General features: G+C 33.9%; 1 protein-coding gene across 1 annotated transcript; it reads left to right on the top strand.

Moving 5' to 3' along the window:
- Positions 1–335: 335 nt before the first annotated feature.
- On the top strand, positions 336–18282 carry LOC126880318 (zinc finger protein 664-like). The gene is made up of 2 exons (XM_050644124.1): positions 336–603; positions 16734–18282. The coding sequence occupies exons 1-2, from the start codon at positions 381–383 to the stop codon at positions 17975–17977; spliced, it is 1467 nt and encodes a 488-aa protein (XP_050500081.1). The 5' UTR covers positions 336–380; the 3' UTR covers positions 17978–18282.
- Positions 18283–19235: the final 953 nt, after the last annotated feature.

The following is a 19235-nucleotide window of genomic DNA, read 5'->3' as shown; positions in this document are numbered from 1 at the left end:
AATAAGTAAAATGACATATTTAAGAATTGAAAAATTGTAATTTTCATAAGAAAACATATTTTATATAACTATGGCAACACTGTTAGGATTCTCCTTCTTGCGTTTATAAAACGGTTGTCATTCCTGTCGTTTCTTGTTGTTTCATGGTATATAATGGCGGAAAATGGCGGCGATTTTTAAAAATAAGACATATTTTAAATTGCAATTACATGAAAAGTAACGCCCGCCCCCAATAAAAAATTATTGTACAATTATCAGTAAGTGAAACAGAATTCATTGGTATAAATTTCATATCCGTAATCCGTCTACCCATTCAGTAAACTAGAACCAAAATTATATTTGGTATTATATTAAAATTAATTGAAATAAATTTTAACCAAATGGAAGTAATAAAACAAGAAATCAGTGAGGAGACGTGTGGAGTAAAAATAGAGAATAATATATTGGATGATGCTCTTTTGGATAACTTTAAATATGAAATTAAGAAAGAATCCAATGTAGAAAGTACAGATTATGCTTTGAAGGAATTTCCAATAAAGACTGAAATAGAACAGGATGGAAATACAGTTACCTGTTTTAAAGAAAAACAAAAAACCACAGAAAGTAAGTAAATAGTAGGGAAATATTTTCATTATGTTGCCAAAAATCGCAAACAACATCGCAAACAAATCGCAAACAACAAAAAACAAAACATTTGTATCTTCTGGCTAATTGGCTTAGCTTCAGCGCCATTAAAACAAAACACACACTATACACACATTTTGTATCCTGTAAAGAAGAGAGCGCACCTAGTTCGTAAATTGAGTAAAGATAGAATTACATTTTATACTGTGTTTAAATGGTACTCAAACACACAAATTGGATTGTTTCGTGATTGGTAAAGCTAAAAATCCCAGAACTATTAAAAGCATTATTCTGTCAGTCTGCTGCAAGAAACAATTTTAAAGTTTGGTTCACAAAAGAGGTATTTATTGAATGTTTCCATAAAGACATTGTCCCAGAAGTGAAGAAGTTTATGATCCAACTTGCTTATTAAAAGCTTTACTTGTATTTTACAATGATTTAGGTCACCCAAATGAACGTGAACTTAGAGTGAGTGATAGGAATATCCAATCTATCTTTCTATTACCAAACTGCACCTCTTTATTACAACTGATGGGTCAAGAATTCAAAAAGTAAAGTCCTTGTATAAAAATAAATTTTCACCCATATTATTTCTCAGGATGGTGACAACGCAGTGCCTTAAAAAAATTTAATTTGAAACTTATACAGTGGAACCTTAATTATCTGTCAGGGCACTGGACCAAGGGTATGACGGATAATCGAAAAGACGGTTAACAGAACATAAAAAAAATAAAAATTCATAGTACATATTATAACTCTCAAATTGTATTTATATGTTTTATTTGACAATATAATACGGATTTATGTTAGTACAGTCGAATCAATTTGATTTAAAATATTCTGAAATCTTTGTTTTATTGTTACTTCACATTTTGCAATAGCTGAATTTTTTAATCGACGTAAAATCATCATATCTAATGGCTTGTGATTCTAAAAATAGAACTCTAAAGCATGTTATCATTTATCACCTATTGAAATTGAAAATTAATCTAGAGTCCTGAATAAGAACAAAAATTATTTACATGAAAAATGCGGTAGTGGCATAACTGCATGTGTACATTTCAACGAATTTCGTTTGGCTTATCGCAATGCTTAAACAAAATGTATTGATAACTAAATTTTTACTTATGTAGTCAATATAACTTATGTATGCACTCTGACGGTTAACAGAGGTGATGGTTAATAGAGAGATGGATAATCGAGGTTCCACTGTATTATGTTTTAATAAGCTTACATATTAGAATAGAAGATAATCTGGATAAAGAGATATTTGAAGCAGTACCAGAAAAAAGGCTAGTAGAAATATGGGAGCCACCAACTACTACAACTGTAAAAACAAAACCAGATACAGCATTTAATTATTTCAATACCTGCATAACGTGGGCTGAAGAAAATGGATATTCTTTATATCCAATTTTATAGTTCACCCATACCTCATAATTGTACATTAGAACTGAAAGTATTAGGGTTCTGCATATCGTCCTGGCCATTTCCAACTATCGAATGTGAAAAGTGGTACTTTTTAGGAGAGCAAAATAAGTGTTTTTTAGAGACTCCTAAAAATTTTTATATTTTTTTATGTAAGGTCTAATCCTTGTTAGGATTTTATTAACTAAAATTAACTAAATTAACCTTCTGATGACCAACCTTTTTTTTGTTACACGGATGACCAAGGGGGGGGGGGGTAAGTGACCCCAGGTCAAAAATGACAATTAACAAAAAAAGTAAGCTTTTTTTTGGCATTGACTTTATGTTATTCAGCCAGTCACAACATGAGTATTAGTGTCATGTGTAGTGTGTATGTTGAGTAAGTGTCTTGTTACTTTGCAAAGTCGACGTCATTAGAGTAAAACTACTTGGAATTACACATAATAGACGGTATTTTACTAAACATCAACTTCAGAATATATTTTTTATTCGAAAAATATAGGGAATTTTTTTTATTTCAAAATACAGTGGAACCCCGTTAAGTCGGCCCCCGATAACCCGGAAGTCCGGCTAACCCGGACCGATTTTCATCAGACAAAATAAACATTTTTTCACTTTGACTGAGTTTTTTACCAAGAAATAAACAATACTGTGTACAACTGTACATAATTTAGATGTACTATACAAACATGTGTTTCATGTTTTTGGAATTATAATGGACTCTATCTGTAAGTATACCATATTTTACTACTTTGTAGGGTTTATTTTTTATTAATCAAAAATACATTCTAAGTTAAAAACAAAACCTTAAATTCTTTAAACATGTTTTGGTGCTAGGATGAAATACTTAAAAGTAAATATGAAATACAGTAGACTCGCGATTATCCGAGTCTCGGTTATCCGAGTCCCTCGGTTAACCGAGGCAAGAGTCATAACTGGCGACTTACAACTTTTAACCTTGGTGCAACATTGCCGCCTCAAAAAGAGGATTGAAGCTTACGCAAAAATCAATCAAAGACCTTTTTAAACAGTAATATTAATAAGATAAATGTTTTTATCTTTTATAGACAGTACTGTATTAGTTTTGTCATTAAAATATCCACAGTTATGGTTATTTACTTGTTTTTCTATCAATATAACCGATTTCAGTGTTAACCGAGTTTTTCGGTATCCGAGGTAGTCACGGTCCCAATTACCTCGGATAATCGCGAGTCTACTGTACTTAAAAGTGGATATCTAATAAGTAGTGGATTCTAATTCATAATCACTGTCAATATTTGGTTCAACATCCGTATTGATTTGATTGCTTGTATTTTCCTTATTTTGATCACTACTTATACCGGCATCCCAACCATTATCTGCTGCTAAGTTGAAACATGATGTGAGATCGTGACTAAATATTTCTTCTTCTACTGCAACGTCTGGTGGTTCCTCAAAGATGATAATGCCATTGCTAAAAGCTTCTGCAATGTTGGCATTATTAATGTCATAAACCTCTAAGGGAAATATAGGGGGATTATTGTCAGTCAGTATATCATTTTGTACTGATTCGGTATATGTTCTATTTTCATTTAGTAAGGCCATTATTTTTTACTTCTGCTATTGATTTGCAACAAAAAAATGACATAAACGCCAAAAATCGATCGCCATTTTTAGCTATATAAAATTGATTTGAACTCTATGCTGTAATACAAAATGAATTGTTCATCACACTAGTACAAAGTTATAATAGAATATTTTAAAATAAACTTTTTATTTGCGCAATTTTTAAATAAGAAACCTGCATAAGAACACCATTGAGGAATGGCACTTGCGTCAACCACGATGTAAATATGTGGTTTTGGCATAAACGCCTCATAGTTTTTAAAGAAATTCAGTGTGTTTACGCTTCAAAAATCAATACAAATTAAAAATATTGCAAAGGTAGATAATACCATGTTACTTATCCATAAAAATTGTAAAAATACATACCATTACTATTATTACTGGACCGAAATGTACACAATGATAATCTTACGGGCACTGGCGATTATGTCAATCGGTGTTCACGTGCGTGACTAGACTGGCGTTTATAAAAAATTTAAACCTATATTACACCTATTTCACTTTTTCTGCGATTATTCCGCGTTGACTGTCTGGTGCGGAAATTAAAATCCTATTTTTTAGTGCAGCTAACTAAAAAGTGGACACTTTGGCGTTTATGCCGTTTTGGCTTGGCAGCGTCGATATCGATAGCTTAATAAGAAAGCATTGTAAGAGTTCCTTACATTAAATTATGATTATAGCAGATGCAAATATTTGAATTATTGATAGTTTCTAGTTTATGAAAAAAAGGTAAAAACAAATCAGTAGTTAGCATCAAATTTTAATGAATGCATACAGATGAAACATAATTTGAGTCTTCTTTAACCCATAAGATGTCTTAGTGTAAAGCTTAGTGGTTACTTAGGCAAAAAACCCATGCAAATGATTTATATTCAACGTTTTGACTTCGAAATCGAATGACAAATTGTTTGTTTTCCTTCAGTTATCGTCCATCTTTGAATTTTTAGCGCCCTCTGTCGGAATTTAATTTTGCGAATATCTTTTTTATAATAGCTCCAGAATGACATTTGGATTTTTAAACATTTGTAGAAGTCCAAAGAAGGTTTAAAAGGTGAGAAAATATGATGAAATTGTAAAGAAAAGTACTAAAAACAACAATATTACTGTCATATACACACAGTTATATATTATACTGGTGATTATACTCCTTTAGAATTACGTCAATAAAACTGGGGCTAACTTCTGGTCTATTTACTTTATTACGTTTCCCGTAAAAGCCATGCATTTGGCAATTTGTTTGATCTAAAAATGGTATTTAGAATTGTTTCATTAATTTTATAATTATTAAAATGTATTGCAATAATGTACAAACTTGAATTTTCAACTTTATCGCAGAGAAAATGTTGAAAAATAGTTTTTATTATTGTAAGTAAACCATGTTTTAAAATTATTTTTAAATGTAATGAAACTACAATACTTTCATCATTTCAATATTGCTGTGCTCCAAGGCGTCATCTCAAATTAGAACACAGTCAGCCGACGTTAGAAATTCCGAACACACTCCTGGCCCGCTCAGCCGTCACCAGCTGTGGAGAGATTGATCGACGTCTGTCAACCATTTATGAAACTTTTATTTTCTCTTATTTGTAGAAATAATCATAGATTGGGAATATTGACATTAAATGTCGTTTCTTTATTCTAGGTAAATATTGTAAATGTTGTATTAAAACATGTTTTAATAAAATACTTTATTCTAGAGCAACACAGCTGTCCTTATTCCTATAAATATCATTACATATAAAGAAATTAATTTTTGTTTAACATAAACATAAAATCGAAGTTTGGTGTTAGTTTTGAGAGTAAATTGAATGTAAGACCAAATACTTACACTGTCGGGATAGTATCATGCGGTTTTCCTGGTTTTTCCTTGTTATTTACTATGGAATCACTAACACGAGAATTTTACTGTCACCATTGCATGTAGGTGTCTTTCTTTTTAAAGACAAATCACATGCTACGACTTTTTTGTGACAGATATTCTTGAGTTAAAGTTGGTTTCATGTACTCGAATGAACTATCTTTCAATAAAGTCGTCCCAGGAACGCAACTCATAAATATTGCCAATATCATTTTAAAGTCTTCTACTTAAAAATGTGTAATATACCTATGTCTGAATGCCGATATGAATGAGTTAGATCAAATTAAATTATTAGAAGAATTTTTTTACTAAACAACAACATTTTTGTTTAATTTAGTAATATTTTGTATTTTGATAACGACGTCCGAGTTGAAAGTCACGAATAAAATCATTTTTTAAATTAAATTTTGGCTTATTTCCCATAATAAATTACATAAATGCCACAAAGAAATAGCTTCAGAACAATATACTTACTTACTTAGTCCTAAGCCTTTCTACCTTTAGGTGTAAGGCTGGTGGAGTTGAGTTTGACATTGTAGTCTCCATGCTTTCCGATCTTGCGTTAGGTTTCTTGCACTTTCCAATGCCAATCCCTTCTTCTCGACTTCTTTCCTGATTTCATCTACCCACATAACTCTTGGTCTTCCTCTTTTGTTTTCCCGTGCACTCTCGTTTCGAACACTCGTTTTGTTAGCCTCTCGTTCGACATTCTACACACGTGCCTGAACCATCTAAGTTGTCCCTCCACTATTTTTTCATTGATTGGTTCTAGTTTTAGGTTTTGTCTAATGGTTTCGTTTCGTATTTTGTCTGTCCTCTTTCTGTTTGCTATTTTCCTCAGGAACCTCATTTCCATAGCATTGACTCTGGATTTTTGTCTCCCCGTCAATGTCCATGTCTCGCTGCTATACATGATTGTTGGTATAACTACTGATTTAACGACTGCCGTTTTTACTTTCTCCGGTATCTCTTTTTTCCCCAAAAATGTTGTTTTCATAGTGTTAAATAAGTTTCCTGTTCGTCCCATTCTCTCGTTTATTTCCATGTCTTGCTTACCATTTGATTCGATTATTACTCCTAGGTATTTAAAATATTCCACTTGCTCTAGTTGTTTCCGGTCTAATTCTATTGCGTGTGTCTTCCTCGTATTTAAAATTATCATTGTTTTTGTTTTCTCTGTATTAATTTTCATATTTCTGTTTGATAGTTCTTCTTCTAGGATTTCAAGATTGTTCTCTAAGTCTTCTCTGTTTTCTGCTATCAATACCATGTCGTCTGCAAATAGTAGCTCCGATAGTTGAGTCCGTTTCATTTGCCAATATCCTAATGCTAGTTTTCTCATTCTTCTCTTGGCTTTCTTTATCGCTTCATCCAGTACCACTGAGAACAGCAGTGGACTCAGCACGCATCCCTGTTTGACGCCTTGACTTGTAGTAAATTATCTGGATTCCTCGTTATTGGTTCTTACTGTATTTGTATTATTTTTGTACTGGCCAACAGATATCCCGTGAAATAAAGTTGTCACTGCGCCGAAACAAATTTGAAAATGGGAGTGGAGCAAAGCCATTCGTTAGTAGACGTTACAGAACGATCTCCTCAGAATTTTTACAGTGTTGCAGTGTTTCTTTTGCTCGCGGTATTTAAATTTGATTTTATTCTTTTTTTTTTTCGTTTTTTTGTATTGTTATTGTACGTTTTGTATTTGTATATTCTGTTTTAATTATTTTAATTTTATTCATTTTATGCAAAAGTTCTTTTTGGAACTGTAAAATTAAAAACTGTGAAGGTAAGTAAAAGATAATAATGTCCGATTGTTTTAGTAATTGTGTGTTGACCAGTAATGATTCTTGGTCAACATAAAACGACTAAAACAATCGGACATTGCTAGCTTTTGATCATTTTCTTTGATTATAGAAAGTAATGTTAAAATTAGTTAGGTCACTCTGGCTATCATGGCCTTAATTGTAGCATGGAGCTTAAAATTAAATTATCCGGACGACCTGTTAATAGTCAAAGTCGAGAAATAAATGCTAATATGTTAGCCTCCATGAAAAAGGAAGCTGAAGAAGGTGTCACAATACCTCATCATAGCATAAAAGAGCATGTGGTAGACGCGACAGGTGTTTCCAAAAGTACAATAATCTGTAGAGTCCCAGTTAAACTAAAATTGACTAAGTTATGTCTTGTAGAAAGTAGTAAACAAATACCTATACCATATTTTATATGGTATCCATAGCGGCTTCTTTATGCTGGCACTAATGGAATATATGTAATTGCAGGACAATGCTCCTCGTTTTCCTGTCCAAGAAAACATTATAACAGGAAAAAGAAGCAAACTTTTGAAGACATTGACAAAGAGGTGTTAAGGCGTATTATTCATATTTGCATACGAGCGATGCATAAGTACCTCAGCTCAGCTAAAAAATATTCTGTCTAAATTCAGAGATGGTTGAGGCAATCAAGGTAGTTTTTAAGAAATTTTAGAAGATTAATTATAAGAGACACTGGTTTCCGTTGGAGAAAATCAAAAACAAATCGAAGACTTCTAATGGAAAGATATGACATCCATAAGCTTCGTACCTATACACTACTTAAGAGCTGTTAATAAGTACAGAGAAGAAGATCGCCCTGTAGTGTATATGGATGAAACATACATTCACTCAACACAAACAACGTTACTCATTAATGCTATTATTGTTTCAGAATTTTCAGTAATATTATACAATAGATAATGTTATACATACCTTTTAAATGAAATAAAATAATTTTGCCGAATTTTTTACTGTTGTATTAAAATGAATGTAAATAAAATGAATATTAAAATGATAGTAAAAATGATAAAATTATTGCGTTATTTAAATATTTATTTTGAATCGTTAAATACTTATCAGTAATACAGTTTTCCAAATAGGATCTTTTAACATTAAAGTGCTTTCCTTTTATTCTATACAATCTTTTAAACATTTCTTACCTGATTATGAATCTACACGTCATGCAGAGTGTCAATTATTTAAAACTCATTTCTTTAGATATCATACTAAAAATACCCAATATTACTGTGGTCATTCACATATTGGCAACATTGCGGTACGAACAAAGCGGTAATATTCGAGTAAATTTCATCTTTTTCTGATCGAAGGCTTTCTTTGTCTGCGCAGTACAAGCCCCGCCCATTTCACGAGATCCCTGTTCACCTGTACATATCCTTTATTACTTCTATTATGTGTCTGTCGACTCCCCTTTCTTTTAGTGTCTTCCATACGTCCTTTCTTCGGATTCTGTCAAACGCCTTTTCCAGGTCAATGAAGCACATATGTATCTCTATTCTTCTTGATTACCTTCTCACTTGTCTTAATGTCAATATTAGGTCTTGCAAGCTTGTGTCCTTCCTGAATCCACACTGTGTGTCTTCCATAGTTGTTTCTATTTGGGTTTTTGTTCTTGTCTCTATTATTCTTGCGAATACCTTCCCAGGGATACTTGATATGGTGACACCTCGGTAATTATTACAGTTTCTCTTGTCTCCCTTTTTGTGTATTGGTAATATAATGTTTTTCTTCCAGTCCTTTGGTAATTCTGCTCTATTTATGATATCATTCATTAGTTCTTTCACGTTATCCATTCACTCTGCCCCCATGAATTCATTTCCGGGGTGATATGATCCTTGCGTGATGCTTTGCCCAATTTTACTCTTTCTATTGTTTTCTCTAATTCCTCTCTTGTTATGGATTCCATTTGTTGTTCTTCATTCCTTTCTTGTATCTCCCCTATGTTGTCCGTGTCTGCATGAGTTAGCTCTTTGAAATGTTCTCTTCATCTTTACATTATTTGTTTTTCTTCTGTTAGTACGTTTCCATTCTTGTCTTTTATATTCGGCATCGTGTGCTCTTTCTTTTATCTGAGTTGTTTTAATGCGCCGTAGAAGAGTTTTTGGTTTTCCCTACAATTTTTTGTCCAAATCTCTCCCATGACCTTTCCTTTCCTGCTTTCACCGCTATTTTAACCTCTTTCTTTTTTTCTTTATATGCCTCGTAATCTTCCGGGTGTTTTGTGCTTAGGTATCTCTTCCATTTGTCTTTTGTTCTTTATTTTCTCTCGTATTTCTTCCGTCCACCATTCCGTTCTCCTCATGTTAGTGTTTGCTATTTTTGCTTTCCCGCAAGTTTCCTCAGCTGCTTTGATTATGCTGGTTTTTAAGATATTCCCATTTTTCTTCTATATTTGTATTTTTTGCCCTACCTTTCAGAGTAAGTATTATCTGATTTTTCTTGGAATTTCTTCTTACATCTTTCCTCTTTTAATTTGTTTTTTTTTACTTTTTATTTTTTCGTTTACTACCTTTCTTCTCTTTTCTTCTTTTCCTCTGTTGTTCTCATTCTCATTATTACTAGATGGTAGTTACTGCCAATCTCTGAGCCTCTTTTCACTTTCGTATCCTGTACTCTTTTCTATTTGTTGCTGCTTACCAAAAAGTAATCTATGATTGATTTTTCGTTTCTGCTGTCTTGTACTCTCGTGTATTTGTGTATTTCTTTATGTTTAAATTTTGTATTTGTTATAACCACTTCGTTCTCCATACATATTTCTATTATTCTTTCACCATTTCTGTTAAGTATTTCTTCTCCTTCTTTTCCCATGCACTCCTCTATACCGCTGTTGTTGTTTCCGACTCTACCGTTTAGATCTCCCATTACAATTATGTTTTCTTCCCCATTATCAATTTGCATTTGGAGCTCCTCGAAAAATTTATCTTTCTCTTCCTTTCTTGCATCTTCATTTACTCCGCAGGCTGTTATTATTGTCCATATTTCTTCGTCCATCAGTTTCGTTTTCACCGATAATATTCTCTGGTTAACATATGTTTCTTCTATAACGTGTTGTAGTCTATTCGGTGCCATTATTAACCCGACTCCTTCTTTTGCTCTCTCTTTTGTATGCTCTCCTACCCAAAGTAACCAATATCCTTTGTGTATTTTCTTAAGACCTTTGTCTTTCATCTTCGTTTCCGTTATTCCTAGTATTTCTATTTTTTGTTTTATCATTTCTCCTACCAGTTCTTCCTCTTTTCCATTGATGCTTCTCACATTCCATGTTCTCATTTTTATCTCTCCTTTTTTCTGCAATCTACCTTTCTCCTTCTTCTTATTTTCATCCTTGTTTACCTTTGCATCATCTTTTTCCCTATCGCTTTTCCCATTCATTGCCTTGGTCGTCATTGTTGTGGGTCCGGTCTCATTATTTTCCATTACTTTTGGAGTCCTTTCCCCGATATTTCTGTGAATTTGTATAATTTTCTCATTATTACCCTAATAGCACAAGGACGTCCAATGGACGTCCATTGGACGTCCTTCACGGACTTTAGGGACGTCCTTTGGACGTCCGTTTTCGTCCGAGGAACGTCCTTTATACGTCCTATTTTGGTCCAAATGTCGCGCTACCGAACGTCCATTGGACGTCCATCTAAGGTCCGAGGGGACGTATATTGGAACTTAATCGGACGCAAATTGGACCTTAATCGGACGTCCTAGGGGACGTAAATTGGAACTTAATCGGACGTAAATTGGACCTTAATCGGACATAAATTGGACCTTAATCGGACGTCCTAGGGGACGTAAATTGGACCTTAATCGGACGTAAATTGGACCTTAATCGGACGTAAATTGGACCTTAATCGGACATAAATTGGACCTTAATAGGACGTAAATTTGACCTTAATCGGACGTAAATTGGACCTTAATCGGACGTAAATTGGACCTTAATCGGACGTAAATTGGACCTTAATCGGACGTAAATTGGACTTTAATCGGACGTAAATGGGACCTTAAGCGGACGTAAATTGTACCTTAATCGGACGTAAATTGGACCTTAATCGGACGTCCTAGGGGACGTGAATTGGACCTTAATCGGACGTCCTAGGGGACGTGAATTGGACCTTAACAGGACGTCCAATTTTGGTCCAAAGGCCAAGTTGTTAAACGTCCAATGGAGGTCCACCTAACGTCGGAGGGGACGTTCGGTGGACGTCATTTGGGCATTCATAGGATGTCCCAGTTTGGTCCAATGTCTTGCTGCTGAACATCCATCTAACGTCCTGGAAGGTCATTCGGTGGACGTCTAGCGACGATATTTAGACCTGTGGAGAATGTATTGTGGGAAATAAAAAATATATTTTTTAAGGAACTTATATTTCATCTTATATCAAATTACAATTATTGGATATTACAGTATTTACATTAAATTACAATACACTTCTCCAAGAAATTAACGCACCACCTTAAATATGGGGTATATTTGATGTCTCGTATTTCCTAAACCTGTTGTCCCATCTAAGTGATGTTTTTATAATATTATAGCCTAGGCTATAGGTTACCTCCTTAAGCTTGTCATGCTGTAATATATGTATATTATATCATATCGCTCTCTATAGTAATGTGATATAATATATATTACAGTATAGCTCCCTGTGCATGACAAGCATAAGGAGGTAACATATTCTAGGGCCTAGGCTAGAATATTATAAAAAAAAATCACTTAGATGCAACAACAGGTTTAGGAAATTCGAGACATCAAAAATGCCCAATTTTTAAGGTGGTGCGTAATGGGCTGTATATACAGGGTGTAACAAAAATACAGGTCATAAATTAAATCACATTATTCTGGGACCAAAAATAGTTCAAATGAACCTAACTTACCTTGTACAAATATGCACATAAAAAGTTACAGCCCTTTGAAATTACAAAATGAAAATGGATTTTTTCGATTATATCGAAAACTATTAGCGATTTTTTATTGAAAATGGACATGTGACATGTGGCATTATTATGGCAGGAATATCTTAAAGAAAAATTATGGTGAAATTTGTGCACCCCATAAAAATTTTATGGGGGTTTTGATCCCTTAAATCCTCCCAAACTTTTGTGTATGTTCCAATTCAATTTTATTATTGTGGTACCATTAGTTAAATTCAATATTTTTGTTTCTTAGTATTTTTCAGATAAGGCAGTTTTTATCGAGTTGCGACTTCTTTTTTAATATGTCCACGTAAAAATTTTATGGGGGTTTTGTTCCTTTAAACCCCCCAAATGTTGTATGTTCCAATTAAACTATTACTGAGGTACCATTAGTTAAACAGAGTGTTTTCAAAACTTTTTTGCCTCTTTGTATTTTTTCGATAAGGCACGTTTTATCGAGTCTGGCTTCTTTTTTAATATGGTTCAAAATATACCTAAAAATGTAAAGCATAAATAAGTTTGCATATTATTACCAAGTCTCCATAATCGTACTTAACCATATACAAATATGTGGTGGATTTGACAAATATTCACAATATTTCGATAAAAATTGACTTTTCGAAAAAGCAATAAGAGGCAAAAAAGTTTTTAAAACGTTGTTTAAATGGTAGGTACTACAATAATAATTAAATTGAAACGTGCACAAAAGCACATTGTTTTCGATACATTGGAAAAAATCACTTTTCATTTTGTAACTTCAAATGAGTGATAAAGGCACAGAGACTTAGATCACGAGGTCACATTGAAAGGATGCCAAAAACGAGGACTCCGAAAAGGGTACTAAACTACACTATAGCTTCAAGAAAGAGAAGAGGAAGACCGGAAAATAGATGGAAGCAAGAGGTCGAAAAAGATTTGGAAAGAATGGTGTTACAGGGTCAGAAAAGAAAAATGAATAAGAGGAAGGAATGGAGAAAAATCACATATCAAGCCAGAGAAGATCTCAGTACATAAAGAAACGTGAAAATGAAGAAAAAACAAACTTTTCAAGCCATGGGCCTCTAAGGCCCTTGGTGCTATTAATATATAACTTCAAAGGGCTGTAACTTTTCTTTTGTGCACATTTGTACTAAGGTAAGTTAGGTCCAATCAAACTATTTTTGGTCCCAGGATATGTGATTAAATTTATGACCTGTATTTTTGTTACACCCTGTATATATATAAAGGTTATATTTGGTTCTTGGGACATCAAAGTATATTTTTTAGACATTCCCTGGATATAGTCACTGATGTGACATACCTCCGATTTGTTTTTTCATGAGTTTTGTAAGAGAGACTAAAAACTTTTTTATGGTTACCTCCTGTTTTCATATATTTTTTGACATGTTTTGTAGTAAATTCAACTATCTATTTACTACAAGACATGTCAAAATTTACATGTGAAAGCAGGAGATGATCCTAAAAATGGTTTTTCGTCTCCTACAAAATTCATGAAAAATCAGATAGGAGAATTTGTACATTACAATTCTCTGATGTTTGGGAAAAAGGGCTTAAGTCAGAAATGCACATCGATAATGTTTTGATGATTTCTGGACCAGAAAAATCGGCTCTTTTTATTGGTACATACAGTTTACGTCTACAACAGTTTTTTGCTGGTCCAGAAATCATCAAAACATTAGCAATGTGCAATTCTGACTTACGCCCTTTTTGCCAAACATAAAAAAAGCAATCTGGTCATAACTGACCAATGAGCAATTTTAATTTAACCTAAATTACTAATGTTTCTTAAAATGAAGAGCTTACCCGATAGCGTCTCTTATCTAATCTAACAAGATCGTGCACTATTCTAACATACACAGCCACATCACGCACTATGCTCTGCTTTTCACTATCACCTATCACTCAAACTAGTTCAAAAGGCTTTGTCCTCTTCAATCTTCTAGTTTGCCCAGTAGTATCGAGGAGGATTTCCTCAATATTCTTGTACTTATTTAAGTTGTTTGTCGGGATTCCTGCTATCTTCTTGATGATTATATCCAGGTTCCATTCCTAGGTATTAATATTTGTTTATAAAGTAATAACTTATTATGCATGGACAATGTTGTTTCTTCCAATTAGCCAATACACTTTTTATATCTTTATTTTGGTTATATCTGGTTTTTTGTAGACCACTTTCAGCTGATTCTAAAAAAAATTAAAATGAACGGTAATTTTTCTATTCTTTACAATTAAAAATCAAAATATTTACAGGTAATACATGCATAAATGATTCGTTTCATAAAGAAAATTGAAAACGGATTTTATAATACTTACATAATTGTTTAAGAGATCCAGCCATAGCCAAAACCACAGTACATGACAGATTCTGTCATGTACTGTGGCCAAAACTAGCATACTAAACAGTACAGTTGAGTACAGCAAAAAAAGCCACTAATTTCCATTTTTCACCCCCTTATCGATGCATTTTTTTCCAATCAAAATTTTTACTAAATTTTTAGGTTATCTTATGATGAAAATGAAATAATTGATGACCAATGACCACGCGACGCTACATAGATACTCGCGCGGCAAATTTGAAAATGAACGCAAATTGAATAGTAAATGGCCTCTCTTTAGAGTATGGAAAATTTTACCCCTCCAGGAGGACATTGTACTCTTTTCATAGAATATCTTGTGGTAACTTTCCAGCCATAATTTAATCAGATGTTCACGGAATAGAACTTTGATAGTAGAATTCCTGGAATGTTTTGTTGTTAGGGGAAACTTTTATTTTATTTATTCTTGAATATTTCCTGTTGTTAAACATTGTAACCAATAATTTACAAATAAGATTTTCATTACATTACATGAAATCAAAACATGTTTTGGATATTAAACTATATAGTTTTATAATTGTAATAATTTAATATACAATTTTGAATTAAGATTTAATCTTTCGATCTAATCGATTTAAACTACAGTAAAACTTGTGTTACCGGCCCCCTGCCAACACCGGCCACCTGTACTAACGGCCAGTTTAAAAATTCCCCACACTAATTACAGTAAAACCTGTCAGTAACGGCCGCTAAAAATGAAAAAGCTATTGGCCGATATAGAAAGGTGACCGGTATTGCCAGTTTTTGTAGTCTAGATATAATTGGTTTGGGGAATTTTTAAACTGGCCGTTAGTACAGGTGGCCAGTAACACAGGTTGTACTGTATATCTAGGCTACAAAAACTGGCAATAACGACCACTTTTCTATATCGGCCAATAGTTCTTTCATTTTAGTGGCCGTTAGTGACAGGTTTGACTGTATTTCATTAACGTAAAGTTAACGCAAGTTAATATTTTATTGAATTATTTTGCTATTTGATCTCGTAATTGGTATAATGTGTCCAATATAAGCGTTCATAAAACGTCCGTATTTCGTCCAGTATGGACGTCCAAAGTCGGACGTCCAAAGGACGTCCATATTTATTCCGTCCGAAGGACGTCCATATTTATTCCTTCCGAAGGACGTCCAACATGGGACGTCCGTTTATAGTCCATGGACGTTAGGACCAAAAATGGACCTATTTTGGACGTCCAAATGACGTCGTGTGCTATTAGGGAATTGTCCGTATTTCGTCCAGTATATATACGTCCATATTTGTTCCATCCGAAGGACGTCCAACGTCGGACGTCCATTTTTATTCCGTCCGAAGAATGTCCAACGTCGGACGTCCAAAGGACGTCCATATTTATTCCTTCCGAAGGACGTCCAACGTCGGACGTCCATATTTATTCCTTCCGAAGGACGTCCAAAGGACGTCCATTTTTATTCCGTCCGAAGGACGTCCAACGTCGGACGTCCAAAGGACGTCCATATTTATTCCTTCCGAAGGACGTCCAACGTCGGACGTCCAAAGGACGTCCATTTTTATTCCGTCCGAAGGACGTCCAACGTCGGACGTCCAAAGGACGTCCATATTTATTCCTTCCGAAGGACGTCCAACATGGGACGTCCAAAGGACGTCCATTTATAGTCCATGGACGTTAGGACCAAAAATGGACCTATTTTGGACGTCCATTGGACGTCGTGTGCTATTAGGGTATGGTCCCATTTCCACTCCTTCCCATTAATCTCCAGTTTCATATTTCCTATCTTCGTAGTATTACCTTTGTCTTTTTCTTCTTTTGCCATTTTCCTAATTTTTGCTTATATTTCCCTTTTCTTTCTTGTTAAATCTGATTCTATATACACCTTTTGTCCCCAGAACAATATAAAAATGGTATATTGTATCATTTGATAGTTGTGATTGACTTATTGTGCATTTTACTGATTTCCAAAAGCTTCTTAAAATAAAGGTACAACTTACACATCTACAAGACAGAAACGCAGGTGCCTAAAACATATTTATTATATTATTGGGGAGAATTGTTCTGTCTGTAAAATCATTATATGTAAATATGCTTAACTTTGTGTCTAAATTCAATTTTCTCTAGTAAAAAATGGTTTGTATTTTAGGTTTTGCGTGGAAGGAGAACAAAATGGAAATCATGGAGACATTTTCTGAGCATTCATCCCATAAAGGACCCTATATGAGTCTACGTACAGAAGGAAATAAAAATGTAAAATTTCAGCGACCTTACAATTGTGAAATTTGTTTTAAGCAGTTTAGCAAAGCAAGCAGTTTAAAAACACATTTAAGAGTGCACACTGGAGAGAAACCTCACAAGTGTAAAATTTGTTTTAAACAGTTTAGCCAAGCAGGTTCTTTGAAAATACATTTGAGAGGGCACACTGGAGAAAAACCTCACAAGTGTGAAATTTGTTTTAAACAGTTTATTCGAAGAGATTTTTTGAAAAATCATTTGAGAACACATACTGGAGACAAACCTCATAAGTGTGAAATTTGCTTCAAGAATTTTTCCGAAACATATAGATTGAAAAAACATTTGGTGGTGCACACAGGAGAAAAACCTTACAAGTGTGAAATTTGTTTTAAGCAGTTTTTTGTGAACAGTAGTTTGAAATCACATTTGAAATTGCACACTGGACAACAACTTCACAAGTGTGAAATTTGTTGTAAGCAGTTTACTAGAGCTAATATTTTGAAAAGTCATTTAAGAACACACACTGGAGAAAAACCTTATAAGTGTGAAATTTGTTTCAAGAATTTTTCCGAGTCATCTAGATTGAAAAGACATTTGATGGTACACACCGGAGAAAAACCTTACAAGTGCGAAATTTGTTGTAAACAGTTTAGCCAATCAGATTCTTTGAAAACACATTTGGTAGTGCACACTGGCGAAAAACCTCACAAGTGTGAAATTTGTTTTAAGCAATTTTCTCTGAAGAGTAACTTGAAATTGCATTTGAGATTGCACACTGAAGAACAATCTTACACCTGTAAAATTTGTTTTAAACGGTTTATCCAAGCAAGCTATTTGAAAATACATTTGAGAGCGCACACTGGAGAAAAACCTCATAAATGTGAAATTTGTTCCAAGGCTTTTTCCGAAAGGTCTAAATTGAAAAGACATTTGGTGATACACTCTGGAGAAAAACATCACAAGTGTGAAATTTGTTCCAAGGCTTTTTCCGAAAGTTCTAAATTGAAAAGACATTTGGTGATACACTCTGGAGAAAAACATCACAAGTGTGAAATTTGTTTTAAGCAGTTTTCTGTAAAATGTCATTTGAAATCACATTTAAGAGTACACACAGACAAAACCTCTAACCCTATCCTTCACGGCGTCCACAAATGAGCCTACGTGCTCAGTTGTACGAAATTGTAATAGTATGAGTGTATGCTTAAGTTGTCCACGTTAGAGGATCTCTAAATATTCCGTATTCTTGCATTAGACCCAATCTGTCGGCAAGTAGAAGAAATTTTCGCAAAAGTTTTAGTAAGGTTCTGGTCACTATGCAGACATCTATACCGCGCAAAGAACAGTAATTTATTTTTAGACTCGGTGACTCACCCACACTTTGTAAAAATTATATGTTTGAAAAGGTGCATTTTTGTGGAATACTTAGTCGCAAGTGCAATAAATTGATTTTTTACTTTTTATTCTTACTGAAAAGTAATGTCCTCGTTTGTGGACTGTGTGAGCATATCACAATTTTTAGGGAGGGGGCAGACGCGAAGATGTTGCACATTACATTTTGGATGCCAATATATAGTTTAAAGCTCCCGAAAAGCTAGGGTTCCCCCTACTAATGGGTATGGGCGCCTATGTGTGTGAGTAAACGGGTTATAAAAGTAGGTAAATTAGTGGCAAAATAGGTTCAGCAGCCCTATCTTCACTGCTGATAAATTAATGAAAAACCATGGACGTGATACTGCACACGAAATAATCAGCAACGATTGGGAAGCAATCATGACAAAGTGGTTTGATAAAAACCTGTAATAATGGCATCAAATCATATAGGAATTGGGACGATCGACAAGTGTAAACGATGGGACAAAACAAACAATACCTATATAGAAATAAATTTATTACAGGTAATAAAGGATTACAATTTGTCAATGGGAGGTGTTGACAAATTCAACTTTTACTAACATTTTACGGGACCTTTATTAGGTCGCACGCAATGCCTCACTAGAATATAGAAGGCAAACAACAAATTTGCAAATACCAAAGAAAATAATCTTAGATTTGGTGTACTTTCACGCAGAAATTGCTGAAGTTTTTTTAGCTATAGAAAAAACAGTCAGTAAAAAAAAGAGGACGACCGCTTTAGATAAGGCATGAACCAAAAACACCTAAAAGAAAGAAGAAGAAAAAAATACCTACGCATTACTACACCCTTCCTTGAAGCACTTACGAAATTTTTTTAAAATTTCAAAATTTTTCATCAAGCTGTCGCGAAAAAGGATAAAATGTGAGATTCTTTCTAACGGCGCGACTACTCACGGCTTAAGAGTGCACACCAGACAAAACCTCTAACCCTATACCTCACGGCGTCCAAAAATGTGGACATGTATCTCTACGTGCTCAGTTGTACGAAATTATAATCGAG

Source organism: Diabrotica virgifera, chromosome 2, assembly GCF_917563875.1.
Source record: "Diabrotica virgifera virgifera chromosome 2, PGI_DIABVI_V3a".
NCBI classification, from domain to species: domain Eukaryota; kingdom Metazoa; phylum Arthropoda; class Insecta; order Coleoptera; family Chrysomelidae; genus Diabrotica; species Diabrotica virgifera.
This window is presented reverse-complemented; position numbering and strand designations above follow the sequence as displayed.

Excerpts from the sequence above, each read along its gene's own strand:
- LOC126880318 (XM_050644124.1), top strand. The coding sequence starts at position 381 with ATGGAAGTAATAAAACAAGAAATCAGTGAGGAGACGTGTGGAGTAAAA. Across the intron at positions 604-16,733 it reads AAAACAAAAAACCACAGAAA|GTTTTGCGTGGAAGGAGAAC; the intron begins GTAAGTAAATAG and ends TTTGTATTTTAG.